Source organism: Gobius niger (assembly GCF_951799975.1).
Source record: "Gobius niger genome assembly, chromosome: 6".
Lineage (NCBI taxonomy): Eukaryota > Metazoa > Chordata > Actinopteri > Gobiiformes > Gobiidae > Gobius > Gobius niger.
Genome location: NC_136857.1, coordinates 19,061,922 through 19,080,285, shown reverse-complemented (window position 1 = coordinate 19,080,285; position 18,364 = coordinate 19,061,922). Strand labels below are relative to the sequence as shown.

General features: G+C 41.1%; 1 protein-coding gene across 3 annotated transcripts in view; it reads right to left on the bottom strand.

The window, feature by feature from the left end:
* The window catches only part of prex1 (phosphatidylinositol-3,4,5-trisphosphate-dependent Rac exchange factor 1), a 66,397-nt gene extending 48,387 nt beyond the window's left edge, over nucleotides 1-18,010 (bottom strand). For all 3 annotated transcript variants that reach the window (XM_079557538.1, XM_079557539.1, XM_079557540.1), the window contains exons 1-3: nucleotides 17,858-18,010; nucleotides 2,513-2,578; nucleotides 2,283-2,405 (exon numbers count right to left, since the gene is read on the bottom strand). In XM_079557538.1, coding sequence (XP_079413664.1) covers nucleotides 2,283-2,405; nucleotides 2,513-2,578; nucleotides 17,858-18,004 — 336 coding nt within the window. In that variant the 5' untranslated portion in view covers nucleotides 18,005-18,010. The remainder of the gene's footprint in view (nucleotides 1-2,282; nucleotides 2,406-2,512; nucleotides 2,579-17,857) is intronic.
* Nucleotides 18,011-18,364: the final 354 nt, after the last annotated feature.

The window sequence follows — 18,364 nt, the reverse complement described above, 5'->3', positions numbered from 1 at the left end:
CCTTCAATTGGCTGAATCGCACACAGTCTCGATGGACAATGCGGAGGTTAATCAAATCCCAGTCATGGTGTTGACCTCTGGGCGGGGTCAAGGGCTACTGCTGGAGGCGAGGCGCCCTGATTGGTTCGAGAGGTGTCGACACCGAGAGACACAAAGGTCACAGTTTGAAGAGAGAAGTGTAACATGGAGAAAAGCCAAACAAAGCTGGTGTTTGTGGGGAAACCTCAAAGGAAACACATGCATGAACAATGACAAAGATGGTCAATAAACGGAAAAGCTTTGGAATATTTTGCTTCAATTTGCCCCTGTGCACATTCACACATATGGTTTCTAGTCCACAAAATGTACACATTGTGGACTAGAAACTATGCATCAGAGTAAGTCAATTGTATCTTATCTTTTGGTATCTGATCTTTCTATAAATAAATTTCACGTTAAATAATTTGTCATCACTGTTAGCAATAACTGTTTCAGATTAGCTCATCGACTTCAAAAGATTTAAAAAGTGATCCATTTCAGGTAAAAAGCCACATATGCTAAAGATAATGTAAAAAAAAATTGTAATTTGTGCACTATAAAGATATGAAACACCTATTACACACACTACGGTGATGTTTGTAGATGAAGGTACTTGCCCTGACCTGCATGGCTTGCTCTCAGAACACAAGGGACGGACAGTGTTACGCTCCTGTAATCAATTCTCCACCCTGACACTCCGTCTGACACACTGATTTGTCATGACCCTGCACATGTGTGAGCTGTACTGAAGAGCCATCAAAGCACTATCTGCGCAGCAGGATAAATAACATTTAATCGATTGTGTAATCTAGCTACCATTTATGGTGTAGTGGTTATGGATTCAGAAACTTCTGTGTTTCCGAGACTTAATTAGTTGTGGTAAATAAAAGTGTGTTGTGGTGATACCCACCTTACAACAGGAAACTACTGAACACTAATTAATGTGGCCAAAGCTTTAAATGCTGAACATTTTGTGAGACAAACTTGACAATCATTCACATGTGCAGGTCTAGCCCTGTCCAACCTGACTGGAGCTTTTCCTTTTCTATGCAAAGGAGTCACAGGAACAGACCTTCGTTTAATGGACACAAGATTGATAGATGGAGTAACTAGTTAGTGGAGCATGGCAGTGGGTTCAGCAGCAAAAAGACTCACTTAAAAAGGTAAGATGTAACATTGTTAATCAGAGTGAGAGAAGTTTACTCTGAATGATACAGATATATTTGATAGAAGACTGAAATGAAGGGCTGGTAGTTCACTCTTTATAAAGATGAAGAAATAATTTCATGAGAGCCACGTAAATGTTGATACATCACATAACTCATACGCATACTCACACTGTGAATGAAGGCCATTCATAAGGACGACATGATTGTGCAGTGTTGTGTCATGAAGAAAGTGAAAGTGAACTGGATAGTTAACTTCGGGTTACACTGGAATGGGGGTGCCACCAGCAGAGGATTGTCCCCACTCCTAATGACACAACATGTCTTCCTCTGGACACAGAGCCCTCTTTGTTACTGTCCCGGGCCGTATGAGTTCAAACAGAGGGGAGGGATTCTGCAGATCTGCAGCCCCGGGAAGGAGACAGAGAGACAGTGACTTGCATGTCCTGATAAAGAGAAGTGGGGGCAAAGAGAGCCTCTTTCTTCCTGGCAGGATGCAGGCCTGTTTAGAGAGGGAGGTTTTGGGAGTGTTTGTGTGGCTCAGGGGTAGTCCCGGAGATGGGAGGGGTGAGAAAAACAGAATGAAGAGGCTATTTTCACTGCAGGTTTTGCACGGTTCTCTCTGGTACTGTGGTTACAGAGAGGCATGAAGAGAGCATGTGTGCCAGCTCTGGAGACAGTAATGAAGTAATGTACAGCAACGATCCCATTGGACAATAGTAAAACATGTGTGTGCAAAATGAGCTGGAACACTATTCAAATTGGCAACAATCAGCAAACAAACGTCAAGGTCTACTGATGATGTGAGGAAAGATGAATACAATGACTTGTCCTTGATGTTTTTGCCCATGCATACTATAAACAATAATACAACTGTGAGAGACAGACAAAAGCTTTTTAACACCTGCCTTAGTTGAGGCCCTATATACCCGCAGTACTGTGTTGCCCCTGAGCTCTTGGAGACAGATTCCAACCAGATTTCATCAGGCATGTATTGGCATTGTTTCTCAATCTCTGCTTGATAGTGAAGTGAAGTATGGTACCATATAGCAGTGTGAAGTTTGTTGGGTGCCTGCCTATGCATTGTCATAAACTCACAAACTGAAGGAAGACGTGTCCCAGTGCATGGTGTGGCTGGGGTTCTGGCTGCAGACTGGCTTCCACCACTGATAAGACTTCTTTGTGCAACTCCAAGATGTCCTCAATATTTGAAAACAGAATCTGTAAGCAGAGAGGCGATAACAAAGCAAAGGGGTAAGAAGAAACAAAGAAGGGATGTCACAAAGGAAATTAGGCGAATTGTATGTGGAGACAGATCACAATCATACCTTGACATGTTCAGGAGCGAGACACTGCTGATCGTCTGGCGTTTGTCTGATTCTCTCTAAAAAGGCCTAAGGGGAACAGAAAAGCATTAATAGTTTTAATATACAATTGACCACATACCTTTCATGAAAAGAATTAGGTACATAGCACGGCAAAAGTTAAGATGTACTTTGGTTTGCAGCTTTTTTGTAGATCAAATGGAAACAAAATTGAACACATCTGCAATACCAGACTGTCTACACTGCAAACAAGAAACAGCTCTTTTTTTCTGCAAGCTGTATTATAGAGATACATAAAAGATTGACTTAGAAGAATTTAACAGATTATTATATCATTTGGATATAACTCTTTGTATAAATGTGCTTTTCGAACCATCAGTAACTGAGTGCGCAAAATATATTTAAAAAAAGGCACAAAAATACATCATAGAATCAATTGGACAAGAAAAAAGTCAAGAAGGTTGAAATCCAATCGTGTCCCTTTGAGCCAAAGCACTGAACAAGAAAGTAAATATAGTTCACACTTTATGCTGCACAATTGCATGAGTTTATGGGGCATTTAAACTCCACTGTAAGCGTCTTGCATTTGAAGCACCTGAGCATTCAATTGTGAGGCACCAGCCAAAATAGGCAGCTCATTGTCACAGTGTCCTCACACATCAGTTCACTGTAGACAAGCGTAACAGGCTCCTGTCAGGCAGCGCTCTGCTGGTGTGTGCATTTCCTCTACTTGAGTGTACAGACTCTGCCAATCACATCACTGACTCAAAGGCGAGGTGCAAAAAAAAAAGGGAAGAGAATCTGCAAGCACTTTGTTTTTTTCTGCCTTCCTCATGTGTCTGTCTATCGTGCAGCGCCCAAGTATGTCTCCAGCTCAGCATCTGCCCTGCTTCCAGATGTCAACAGCAGTTTAAACTGGCAAATGGGTGACAGAGGTCCCAAAACACTAAATAAAAACCAGCTCAGTACCAATCAGCTTCCAGGTCTCGAGTCGCAACGGGTAGTATGTGGAAGGACGCAGATTACAAACATGTAAAAAAAAAACTTTACACAAATAAAATCACACACAAAAAAACTCGACAGTAAAAATGTGCACACATTCAGCACATTCTATGACAACTACCATATTGTCCTGTCTAACATCCTATACAAACATTTCTATAGCAGCTGCACATAGACTCACGAGCAGCAATGACGGAAATAGATGAACCGATTCTGAATTCTTTTTTTATTATATAATTCAATACACATTTTGAAGTACAACAGGTAAGTGGAAAGTATTTCTTTATTCTGCAGCAAAATAAAGTCTTGCTCTGTATTGTCAACCATCATCATATGCTCAACGTGTGCCCATAATGAAAGACTGGCATCTGTAATCACACATTGGCTCTAAAGATAGGCCACTGCCAACTGAGCAGTCAGGCTGCAATCGTATCATTTCCCGGGGGACTGTGCTCGTTGCGAGGGTTGTCTCCATTTTATTTCACGCTTTATTTGCATTTCCCTGGGTCAGACCAGAATAGAAAGCAAAGATCTTCACCACAGGGAGCAGCGACCTTGCTAATTAAGATCAGTATTAAAGGGAACCAGAGTTTTTGAGTGGTTTGAGGAGATGATTGTGCTTCAGGCAAAGGCTAATTAAATTCACCATATGCCACTTGTGCCATGTCCACACTGAAGGAGTCACTCGTGCAAAGACCGCTCCCTGCAAAACAACAAGTGCAGCTAGGAGGTGGCACCATTAATGATATAAGAATTATAGAATTATGATTGACACTTTTGAGACCCTGAGAACTTGGGTTCAGCAGAAATCGTACAAAGTGTCAACTTTTTCACAGCACATGTTCTTCCATTATGTGGTAAAATCCATCTAAATCAAATAATTAATTGTTTTTTAAAAGTTTAAGTGACAAATCTTCACTTCAGGTCAGATCAGTAACAGTTGTCGTTATTATCAATTTACTAAATGTACAGCTCATATACAGAGAATTATCATACCCCCGGAAATATTTAACAAATCCAATCCAGTTTATTTGTAGAGCATGTTTCACAAAAAGAAAATACAATGATGAAGTGTCTAGAACTGCAATGGCCTGGGATGTATCCCTGGAAACAAAGACGTAGGATGAGTGTTTTAATTAAACCAGGGGTGAGATGAAGAGATTTCTGTGGGACAAAGGGAAAAAAGTGTGGCGTTGAACACACCAGTCCAGATTGAAGTTGTTCCCTTTGACATCACAGAAAGGATTCAGCCTCTCAACAAATGTGCCACACAGATGTGGTGATGGAAGCATCAGCAGAGCAGGGAGCACAGTGGGACGGACAACAAAGAGATCCTTTCAGTCTGAACCTGGCCATTCTCACCCTGGGCTGTATTGGCTGTCGTCATTGTTCCATAACAATGCACACGTGTTTGTTTAAAGAGAAAACTGGACAGATTTTCTAACCATCATCAAAAGATTTTTTTACTTTGCACACTGGAAACATTTTATGAAACAAGGAAAATAATGACTTATTTCTTATAAAGGCAAATTTGACAACTCACTTAATTGGGCAACAGCTGACACTACAGCTGAAATCAATTTCACAAAGGTTCTTCTCATGTTGGCAGCGGTTACACAGTTGCATAGATCCCATTTAAGCACCTGATATACACAAATTAACATGTAATGATTGTTGATGGTGCTGAACTACAGATACTCTAAATAAAACAATGAGTGTGCTCTCAATTGTAGAACTATTAAAAGCACTGCCATAGGGATGCCCCATGGTTGCAGCAAGAATGAAAAACAGGATTAATTCTATTTTCTGAAATCTCTGTAATGGAAGCTCATTTGAATCGCACTTTTCACAAGAGGCAAGGGGGTTTGCACTTCATTCAATGCTGCCAATGTGTTCACGTCAATCCATGCGTCCAAATAAAGACACATCTAAAACAGGAAGCTTAGGCAAATTACATGTTTTTGTTGTGTTATTTTACTACAAACTCTGTATGATTGTTATTGAAGCATATGGCTGTTATTGTGAGATCATTTATTCATATATCACACCACCACAATCACTTTTGAAGTAACGTTGAGGTCAAGGTCTATTTTTGGCTGGCTTCAAAGTCACATCTGTCAAACAACAAACAGAACTGAGACATATATACATACTGTTCTGCTTTTAAACACAGATCTAGAGGCTGATACACGGGTCACTATTCCACAGCCAATGTGACGACAGTGCAACTCTAGCTGCTTGCACTCATTACTTCTTAATGAGTATGCAGTGGACACAGTGAATGGTCCATGTTTACTTTCATACGCCGGTCTTAGGTGACCCCTCTACATACACCACGCGTCTAACTAATATTCAGAATCATGGAGATATTATGAATTGGTCTATCTGATAAACTCCAGCAATTTGCCATTTTAACACCCATTCAACCTGAGGTCACAAACGGATAAATAGATTATGTAGTGAAAGTCCATTGAGATGTAGCGGATATAAAGACAGACACCACAGTCTGTTGCTCAATGTCTTTTACATTCAGTTACAGCCTGCATTACATACGTCCTCCCATATATTCAAAAACTAATACTGACATGAATGAATGTGTTAATAACTGTGGTTCAGGTGGGGCCAAGATTCATTTGAATTCCCATGCTGAGTGAAGGGCTCAGCTGCTGTCACTGTGCCTTATAATGGCCTTGTGCTACAGGGATGATGAGCAATGTGTGGGTAGGTACTCTTGATCCTCTCCCAAGAACACAGACCACAAACCGATGCCACGTACAGAGCCACAATTGTTAAAGAATTCCACAATATTTCTGGTTTTCTTAATTTTTTGCTGAAATTAAATACCACAGACTCTTGAATTTTCAGCAGATTACACCCTAAATTGTTATCATGTCAGGTCATGTCAAATTCATGTTAGAGACTATTTCACCTAATATGGAAATTGACAAGAAAAATACTGAAAATAAGTTTCTTTTTTTATTGTGTGAGGGGTGCAAAATGACTCACTTCCCTGTTCTGTGGAAATATGAAGTACAGCATTGACTAAAGTAGAATTTCTCTATTACTTAAATATTACAAAATGTGCGACAGATGATGTCAGCTCTTATTGAAACGGAAACGCAGAATTTCATATTAAATATACTGTATTATTCTTATCAAGGCCTCAATGCAAGCTATGAAATAAAATAAGCAATTTTCATAGCATGTTGCACTTAATTTACTATTTGATGGGTTAAATTAAGTGAGTACTAGGACCCCAAATCATAATGTAAATGCGCGAGTAGAAAATGCTGCGGATCCACTTTTTTATTTTTCAGTATTTTGAATAGACCTTTATTTTAAAGGAGTATTTCAGGATTTTTCACAATTTGTGTTGTTGATTTCTGGAGATTTTTTTTTTTCTTTTTTATTCATGCAGTCCTTATATTTGAAGAGTTTAGTGGTGCTAGGCTAGTGCTAGGCTAGTGCATGTTTATGGTAACTAGTAGCCTGCATGAAAAACAGTCTGAACCAAGCACAGTGCACCTGAGCCAAATCACTTCTAACACCAGACTAACGATATAAAAGTCTGTGTTGACTGAATCATTTTTGAAATATAACCATTTTGCATTTAAAAGAACTTATATTTGAGCAGCATCAGCTTCCTGGTTGCAAGCTACGCAGCGGCGGAATGATCTGCTCGGTTACCGGATCTACAGTAGTTTGTTTACCTGCGGCCGGCATTATTACATGTGGCATTCACAAAGGAGCTTTCTACAAATCAGATATGGAAACGTTTGGAGGACTACCTGATGATTTTGAAGAGGTTTTTAATGCAGGCAACTAGTTACCATAGACATGCGCTAGCCTAGCACTAGCACCACTAAACTCTTCAAATATAAGGACAGCATATATTGAAAACAAATCTCTAGAAATCAACAACACTCTGGATAAACTAGGAAATTAGGCCCTATGTCAAAAACCTGAACTATCCCTTTAACCAGGAAAGTCCCACTGAGATGAGGAATCTCTTTTTCAGGGGCGTCCTGGACGCAGGGAGGAACCTATTGTACATATTTTTCCTTTGCACCTGCTGCTCGCGTTGCACATGAGCAAACATTTGGTAAATGACTCCCTAACTATATAATCAATGCTGTGTTGTCGCATGTAGCACATTAACTACATTTAATAATGAGGTCAAACATTTAGCACATTAGTTTTTTTTTTTTTTTAAACTGTTGTAACATAGAGCTCAGATGCGCCACTTGCAAACTGACGACATATCGCCAGGATGTGGTGTCCACCCGCTGACTCACTACACAGGTTTTGTAATACTGTATAAAAGATGAAGGAAACATGATTGTGACTGTAGAGAACACAGAAAAGGTTTGTGCAGCCATGGCAGTAACAAAGAGACACTTGCTTTTTAAATTCAGCGGACTTGATGCAAAAAATAGTGTGTGCGAAACAGTAAAGGGCCTCATCGGCAGACAGGAAGTGTGACTTTTCTAAAGAGGAACTGCCTGACCATCATTAGGGTCTACTTAAACACCAACACAAAAGACGACAACAAGACGCTAGTAACTGATATCATGTTTCAAAAGAGGCATGGGTCTTTTGATCAATCTTGCTTCTCCTAGGGTTGTCCAAAAATGTATTCTGTGTTGTCTTGTCAAAATAAGACAGGTATTGATCTTTAGAAGTAGCAGCAGCATGACATGGTAAAACAAAATAAACTACTCGGCAGTCAATTTCCCCATCAATATGAATAAACATCAGATAATTAGTTTTAAATGGTGTGTAAAACACCATTCATGTAATCAGCAGAGCTTTGGTCAAAGGGTGATGACTTGGCTCGGGGAGGGGTTGCTAACTTTACCAGAGCGAGAAGGGGCTGGCCATTAGTGAGAGGTTACAGACAGACCATATGCTGCAGTTGGTCCCCTGTTCGCTTCAGTGGACAGTGAGTAAGAGACCTGCTGCCCTCACGTCTGCCCTGTCTGCCTCTAAAGATGGTTTTACCGCTGTTTAAGCCAACTGCACTTAAGTCACCTCCAAATTCCCCGAGCGCTTTGTAACCTTGAAACAGAAAAGTAACCTGAAAAGTTCCCAGTGCAAAAACACAGAAAAGAGAAAATATTTGGGCACGTGCAATGGGGGGAAAAACATGGGGAAATGTGGAAGTGGAAGACTGGGTTAAGTTTCAACATGGCAGAAAGTCACAGTCATTGTCCATTTAAAATATTGCAACATACTGCTTTGTGTGTAACGCCAGTTACAAATCTCACTTCCTCACATGTAATCCTGCACTTGGCCTGATGGCATGTGATTATATCCTCAGCCACGAATTAGCATTTAACAAACATTCCTGTCAACACTATTTATTAAGCAAAATTAATACAGACAGTGCTGTAAACACTCTCCCAACACAGTAGTTTCAAATGAGTCCTGAGAATCTCTTTTAGTCTGTTTTCGTTCCCACACCTACGGCTAGCCCACATCCACAGATTCAGGATTCTTCTTCTGCTAGAATCTTAAATTTATAAAGCAGGCAACTCATCGTAGAGAAAACAACCAGTGCAAAACAATGCATCAATTACGTGCCCCTCTTTTATGGAGAGTATGGGATGGCAGCTCAAGAGCACAGGGCCACTGTGGAGAGGGAGCTGGGGCCATTTAAGGGTCGGCATGGCATGAAATTGAATAAATAAATGAAGAATCCCCTTTTTGTGGCCCGGGCCCTGCACAGCCAGAGAATGGCCTGTGGCGATGCCACAATGTGGGACCCGAGTTCTCTCTGACGCCGTAATTCACATCTCTCCCCCTCCAAACAGTCCCTCCCACCAGCTTCCCAGAGAAAGCCTTTCTGACGGAGCCAATCGCCACAACACAAAGTCTACTTTGAATCTTGTCCAGTTTCTGCCTCATTCACTTCCGCTTTCAAGGACTTTAAACTCCAGGGCACTTTAGGAGGCTCACAAGGGCTGAAAGCATTCAGAAATAAAAAGGGAAATTTACCTGTGGCATTTTGATATTGCTCCAATACTATGTGTATGATCTAATAATAAATTGCAATAATAGAATTAATCATATTATTCTATTTGGGGAGGATTGGGTGTTTTAGTGCTAATGAGAGAGACCTGGCTAAAGATGTTCATGGTCACAGAGTGTGATGCCACTTATGATTTATGGATGTTCGATGACAGCAGCCTGAAGGTGAGTAAACCAGAGCAAAAACATTAAAACATCCTTTTGTAAACTTTGTGTGAGTGCGAGTCAGCTTTCACACTAGAGAACAGCCTGTTATCGTGGATCTTTTGTTTTGTTTGCAACCCAGACAGGTTAGACCTTATTAGAACTCATGCTGTTCCCCTTTATCTGACAGGTCTGATCCATCTATTATGTTTCCTGTTTCTGAGTGGTTATCAAGTTCAGTAATTGATCATGGATAAACGTCTATCCTTCAGAATACTGACCCAACCCTCCCTGGTGGTCATGTAGCGCTTTGGGTAAAATCATTGCAACAATCAATTTTTTTATTATTCTGTTTCTATTGAATATTAAAGCCTCATAATTTAGGGACATCTACTCATTGTTCTGGAGATTGTGAGCAGCATACTTAGTATCTTGGCAAGCCTTGGCAGTAGACTTAAGAAATGTCTTATGTGACCCAACCCAACCCGCTCTCCCAAATTAAAATAAAGGAGATATTGATCCCTACTTAAGAGCTTTGTATTCAAATTTGACAAGAGCTGATCTGGAGAAATCACAGACAGATTGCTGGGACCATCTGGGCAGCTGGGTCTGTTATAGGTGGTGCACAGCATGATGACAGATCTCCGGGCTGTTGAGAGAGCCACCAGCACCCTGAGGCCCTCAACACCTGTTCATGTTTGATAGACAAAGCAATAACAAGGGCGCTCAAATCAGTTCACAATCGATAAAGACAAAAAATACTAAAATAGTACAGATCAGCATCAGGTCAGGAATGCTTCAGCAATTCAATTTACAGGACATAACACAGAGAAATGAAGTGAACAACCTTTTAGTAATAAGTGAGAAAAGCAGAGCTCCTAAAAAGTAGTATTGCATCTGACCTACATTCCCCAAAATAACATTGTCTTCCATCGTGCAATGACAAAAAACAAAACTGGTATTGAAAACTCATCATTTTGCTGGTCGTCTGAAGCGCAGTCACCCAAGTGCACTTCAATACGTCATGAATCCCGGCAGGAGGCAAAATCCTGAAACCCGTGGGGGAGCAAATCCGTCATGCCAAACCATTACACCATTTCCTACATCGCTCCCTGTCAGTGAGAACAGTTATCCTCACGCGTTGTGACTCAAGCTTTTAATATGCTTCATTAGCCGGCGAAACATGTCAGCACATTGTTGACAACAGTTTTCACAACAACACACCAAGACGGGATAGGAGAGTTAAAGAACAAGCAGAAACAACATCACTTAGCGAGTTAGCCGTCTTCATGTTACCCCCCCCCCTTGAAACGGAGAGCACCCAGGAAGCGACAATGGAGGCCCACTTGGCAGGGTGATGTGAATGTGTGTGGCATTTCTTCTTTGTTGCTCTGTGTCATGTGAACAGCTTCCTGGCTGACATTTAACGGCTCCGAGCCAAATTCTAGCCTCCAAAAAGTAATCCCAGCTTATAACACCTAACATCCTTGCATTTATGTCCACGCAATAGTAGATTTTTACAGATTTGTTTCGCGGAGGCATTTGCATAAATTAAAAGGAGCTCATGGAAACTCAAAACATCTCATTTAGTTTGAGGTTGTTTGCCTGGTTCGCTGCATAGAAAGCAACAACTATGTGCATCCTGAGAATGTCTGACAACAAACAGACATCCATATAGAGATAATGTAAACCGTCTTACATAAAAAATACTGTTTTCAAGTCGTCTTAGATTACTTGAGCAATACCTCTGACCCCTGGCATGAGCCGCACATCTGGTTGCATTTGACAAGGCCAACAAACATTTTAGGCAGCAATCCCGGTTTAAAGCCAAATAGGAAGCTCTCAAGGGAGAAGAACCTCGGCTTCACAGACTGTCTGTAGCCTGTGGCCTGATGCCTGCCCTGGTTACCACATCAGAGAAGAGAGGACATTGTCTAAGGAGGACAACAGCTGCGAATCATCACACTGACTGAAGGAATTGTCCATTTTGAAAAATAAGTAAATTGTGTACTTACAAAGTAACGATTGCCAACTATCCTAAAATCTGGTTCAAATAGAGGAACAGGTCATTTTATGTTCACAATGCAGTGTAAACAGAAGATTTGTGACGGCTCAAGTTTTGTAGCTTAAAGGGATGTTTCAGGATTTTTGACATAGAGCCTCATTTCCTGGTTATCCAGAGTGTTGTTGATATGTGGAGATATCTTTTTTTATTATTCATGCAGTCCTTATGTTTGAAGAGTTCAGTGGTGCTAGGCTAGTGCTAGGCTAGTGCATGTCTACGGTAACTAGTAGCCTGCATTAAAAACCTCTTCAAAATCATCAGGTAGTCCTCCAAACGTTTCCACATCTGATTTGTAGAAAGCTCCTTTGTGAATTCCACTTGTAGTAATGCCGGCTGCAGATAAACAAACTGTAGATCCAGTAACCTAGCAGATCACTCCGCCGCTGCATAGCTTACAACCAGGAAGTTGATGCTGCTAAAATATAAGTTCTTTTAAATGCAAAATGGTTATATTTCAAAAATTAGTCAGTCAACACAGCCATTTATATCAGTAGTCTGGTGTTCTAAGTGATTTGCCTCAGGTGCACTGTGCTTGGTTCAGATTGTTTTTAATGCAGGCTACTAGTTACCATAGACATGCACTAGCCTAGCACTAGCCCAGCACTTCTAAACTCTTCAAGTATTAGGACTGCATGAAATAAAATTAAAAAAATCTCCTGAAATCAACAACACTCTGGATAACAGGAAATGAGGCCATATGTCAAAAATCCTGAAATTTCCCTTTAAGTGCCATCTAATTATATTGACTTCAAATTCGCTCTCCTGCCTAAAGTTACCAATCTGGCAACTTTGAATTAAGTTTTGACTTTGATGAAGACATTATCCTACATTGGTGATCTCATGTTGCTGCGCTGTTCCTAATCACAAAGAATTGTATTGTAATATCAGACGGTTGAGAAGCACACGTCAGCATTTGGCACATCACTACTGGACGAGGAGAGAGTTCTCCTTAAAATCATACGCACATTTCAATGGTGCTGTTAAATCAGAGTGTGACAAAGATCTTCAGTGGATTTTTCCCCCCTTTTTGACATCATGCCTCTGGGTGTTACAGTGGTTTAGACTTGTTAACGTGGATTCTTAAAATTCCTCCAGCAGTCTTATGCCTCAAAGAAAAATGGCTTATCAACACACATGACTATAAAAGCAAAAGATTAAGCTGAAAAGTGGCACTCGGAGGCCCTTTTATCAAACAGCTTGTAACAATTCAGGCAGCTTGGCGGTGTGATGGCTGAAGTAGCTCTGCAAGGGGGCAATTTAGAAGAGTGGGACTGATCGGTCCAAAGTGGCACCTGAAATGAGCAACTGTGATGCATAAAAGGCAGGTATGAGTATAAGCTCTGTTTCAAGGTGGGGAGTGAAATAAGGATTGCCCAAGTGCAAAGACAGACCATATCATTGAGGACTAGAGAGACAGGTCAAAGATAAACTATAAAATATACTCATTGTATGGGGAGGAACATAGTAAAACTGTAAATTCCTAGCATGAGTCAACTTGGGACACAGCGGCCAGGACTAACTAAAATGACGTCTCCTTTGACACTCTATGCAATGCAAGGCTATGATGTAATTGAGCCTCAGTGTATGTTTTCCTGTACATTTGATTATGTTATTGGCCTATATGATAAGTAGAAACAGCCCCATTCAAAACAAACACATCACTTAAAACCTGAGAGAAAACGGAAGTGCTACACAGGAGGAAAAACGTTGACAGTGCCAAAGACTTGGTGTCCTGTACAAAAAACAATTATAACAGCTGAAGAAAGAAAAGAAAAAAAAAAAAAGAAAATTGCCTGCAGCTTAAGAGGGAATTTAGATACTCAATATGGCTGTGCAGTGTATTGCCAAATAAATGTTATCGCCATATTAGATGACGAAATATCCATATCGTAAGCCACAATACGTCACAAAACCACTTCACAGATCTTCACAGCCTGAATGAAAAAGCACATATAATCATTTTGTTTTTTCTATTTTATTAGTTTTTGTCCTAAATTTGTAAATAGACTATATATTTGTTTCTGTCTTGTGCTAACGATTGTCATTCAAGTTTCATGGAAAATACTGCGTTGAAATGGATTAATAAAATATCATTGTAATGTCGTAATATTCCAGACAGATATTGTCTTTCCCTAATATCATGCAGCCCTAACTTTAACTAAGATGTGAGTGCCACACTAGGAGACAGCAAATGCCACATGAGGACTAGGTTTTATTATTCTGTGACTTACGGGCCGCTTGATGAGCGCCAGTGTCAAGTCTCCCATGTCCCACAAAACGCCAAGTGAGAGTTTAAAGGCCAGTAATAATAAAACCCTTACAAGTAACAGTCTACCTGCTGGTAGGCCTCTGCGGGATGTTTTGCGTTACTCGAGCCATAGAAGTAATGCGCCTCTGTGTTTGTGTGACTTCTGAGCGGCTGGTGTTGCAGTGAGCTGAAACCACCCTGTGGCCAGGATGACTCTTTAGAATCCAAAGCTATTTATACCCCCCTAGCGCAGGGAAACATGAAGCTGGTCTTTCCCACCGCTCAGGGAGGGTTGGGGAGAAAGAGAGGCACAAAGAGAGTAACAAGTAGACGGGCTCGGGGTTTGAGGTAGGAAGCTCTTCCTGGCCCTGGTGCAGCAAGAGTCATCCTGTTTGCTGGTGGATGCAGGTGAACGCAGGCACAGAGTCAACAATGACCAAAGAGGTGAGGGCTAGATACTGTACACAGAGCCAAAGCAACACGCAAACGCGCACTGACAATTGTGTGTGGCCTGAAGCTAAGGTCACATGGGGCAGCAGTTCCAGATGTTTCCTATTATCCTGCAGCACCAGAGAGACCCCACTGCTCACCTTGTGCCCTTTTTTATTCTCAAACCGGACCTGACGTATGACTATGTGATCCCATCGTTGTCTTTATTGTGTACGATTCAATTAGACAGTCATAAGTCATCCTGGTCACGGTAAAAGCAAGACTTCCTAATGTCAAATGGTTACGTCTTTTAGTTGTTGTTTTTTTCTCTGGATCTGGAATCAAGAGCAAAGAAAAATTGATTTTTTTTTTTACCACCATTGTCAGTTGTTTTTTTCCCCCAACATTGGTCATTTGCTGAATCGTTAGAAATGGTGGTCTCCTTGGGCATCGATCCGTTTTCTAGTGTGTCCGTCTGTCTATATTGAGGTCTGGAATAAAGTTGAATTGAAATTGAATTGAAATTGCATGGTGATGGTCCAGCAGCAGAGGCAAAGGGCAATATAAAAAAAAAAAAGATAAGACCATGAACGCGAATAAGAAACTATCCAATGTGACTGCTATAAAAACAGCTACTTGAAACTGAAATGCACTCTTCTGGTTGAAATTGCTGCCACTTCACTCAAAGGAGAAATAGATGCTGAGATGATAACACAAAGTGAATCCTCTCATAATCCCTTCTTTTCAAAAGCCCAGCCCCCTTCTCACCTCTTGTACTCCCACCAAGCCACCGTGCTTCCCTCTGGTCTAGCACAGTGGACGAGCTTGTTGGCGCTGGTAATTGCCAAGGGATGAATGACATGCAGAAGGTTTAAGCCAACGGCAGATAACCATCTCTTCTGTGTGTCATTATTGGTCAGTTCTGAAGCATTAAAGATTGCGGAAAAGCACAAAGAGGCGGTAAATTGGTGATAAGATGATGGGGCAGTGACATGAAACCAATGTCCAATTCATTTCGAAGTAGGGGTGACAAAGCACAATGAGGCTGAAGGAGACAAAACCCATCAGATGTCTGCAGATAAGTAGGATAACAAGACATCACCAGGTCCAGATATCTACATTGTTCCCCAAGAAGAAAGTGACAGCGGTAAAAGCTGCGGACGGCCATATTAGACGCTCTGTAAATGTCACACAGTGTGATCAAATCTGCTCAGAGTCAGATGGGTGACATAAAGGACATCAGCCAAAACATCTAATTAACAGTAGAAGATCTTAGAATGTTTAAAGCAGGAAATGGTGTAATGACGATCAAAACTGATTTCTAAACATTCACCAAAAACAATGTCTCTTTCAGCCCTTCCCCCATTCTGAACAACAATTTCTAATCAATAAATATGATACAAATCAAAGTTGTAAAAGGTTATGGTTCATTCACAGTAGATTCACTCTGACAATAATTGCCTACTACTATTTCCTTGCTGAAACAAGTCCAAACCCAACGTCTTGCAAAAAAAAAACATTTTAACAACCTTCTTCTTATATAGCCTGAGCACACCTTTCCCCTTGACTTAACCACTCCATATCTTCATTGAAACCATCTGCTGGGAGCTTCCACTGTCAGCCGAGTGTTATCTAAACAGCACGGGCATAGACTCCAGCTACTTTGAATAATGAGGACAACCCAGAAAGGACTTAAGGAGGCAGCAGGACTGGTTTCATCATTATTGCCATTTCATACACTATGTACATATCACAAGGGACTGCAACATGTCAATGAGGTTTTCCATCCGACTGATATTTACACATTATTTGCTCACACAGCCTAAAGCAAAAACAAAGGGTAAGTTAAAATGTGCAAAAGTTCAGTTTCTGTCATAGTTTTTTTTCCAATTTAGATCAATTCGGGCCTTGTTTGGTTCCTTGTTTAGGATTTCAAAAGCTGTTGTTTTTGACGCAGTGCACCCCTATGACATAGCAGAAAGAGTTTCAGTTATCAGAGAAAACAAGTTGATCAATTAGATATATCATGTCAGTACGTTGCTGAAAGATGGCAACAAATGCAGAGATGGAGGTAAGACTACAGTCTTGATCTGCCAACTGACCATGTAAAATGTGTGTAACCTTTTACAAATGTCTTTCTGTACCATAAGTCTTTTGTCCCAGTGACAAAGCTTGTCCTGATAAGGTGCTGTGAGGCGGGTGGCACTGACAGGTTTCAGATGTCCACAGGGAAACGGAACCCAGACTTCTCTGATGGGTCTTTGGAGGTCTGCCTGACTTTATCATCCAGCCAGAAGGGGGGCTTTTGGGGGGCAGAGGAGATGAAAGCTGGCCCCTTTGCTGCCTAAGCTGTGTGCTAATGTCAGATAATGGGAAATACTGTAGGTTAATTGATTATATAATACAACTGTGGACAAATTTAGTTGGTGACAAACACCAAAGAAATTTAAAAAGCTGTTGTGAATCGCAGCTAGCACATTTTTTCCAAGAACAATGAGGAAGTCACTGCATGTGACAGAAGGGAGAACTAGACTACTAACATGTCTGATGAGTGAAGGAACAAGTACAGGCTGCTGCATTACTGCAAAAGGTACTTGTACAGATCATAGACAGATCTGAGTGGTGGGGCATTTCAGAGATCAACAGTGATGCTTTTTAAATTACCTTAACCTTTGAACTTTTGGAAAGTAAAAGGGGACTTCTCTGCATGCGGTCTCACTAAAGATGTCGCCTCATTGTGTTCTGAATCACCTGGCACTCAATCAAAAATGAATTGAAATTTTAAAAGGAAAGCACACACCTCTAATGCAATATAGCAAAAATAAATGTAAACATTATGTTGCAATGTTACATGCAACATACTGGGGTTGGGAAGTATCATACAGAATGCAACATTTTAAATAGATTTGATTCATCAGTCACAAGCTATTTCAGAGGTGCTGTGGATAAACACAATAAAGATCAATCTAATCTAATCTAATCTAATGTAAAGCACAACAACAACAAAAATGTTGGGGCTGAACCACTTGACTGCATCCAGGAGGCGTGGTGCTCCAATACTCATGAAAATCTATCTATTTGCTAAGACAACTTGAACTGTGACCTTCATTGATTGTTTTGGGCCACTGTTTGCACAATAGAAAACGTTGCATTAGAGTTGCATTAATGCACACTTCTGTTTGTCATGGCCAGGTATGTTGTTTTTTTCTGAAGCACAATACAATCACACACAATTCCAAGACACATTGGCAATGCAAAGCTGGGATATTGAAAATTAGAGGTGCAAAAAAAAGTCTGCATGATTCGTATTTTTGCCATTCAGCTTTGCAACACACAGAACCGCTCACTTTGGAGTTGACGGACACAACACTCAGGTCTGCCAGACGCTATGGCAACGTGAAGGCTACATGATGTCAACGTGAACACTTACAGACTGGAGGAAAAGCAGCGTCCGAACGTAATCTCTCTCGGTGTTGACGATCTCGTTCAAAACGCAAAGCCTGAGCCGCTGCTGTCGGTCCGAATCCTTCGCGGCGTGTATACCGTTCTCCGGATGCCCGTCCTGTTCCTCCTCCATAGTGGTCACCCCCAATTTTTAAGACTTTTTTTGTTTGTTTTTTGCCTGAATATCCTTTGGTTCCGAGATTCAGTCCATTTTACAGCATCGCGTTCGTCTTTCCACTCGAGCCGGTGATGCGTAATGCGCCGCTTAAAAAGTTCAAGAAAAGTATGAAACAACAAGCGTGGAGCGGAGCTTGACTGTGTGCTCTCAACGCCAGCTGAGAGTGAGAAAGCGCACACACAGGAGAGCAAGAGGAGGAGGAGGAGGGACCCACGCGCTGGTAGGAGAGGCAAAAAGGGCCACAGTGCCCCTCTGATGTGTGAGCGCATTATGTCACACAGGCTACGCTGGGTGTCATCAGGTCTCACGTGGGAT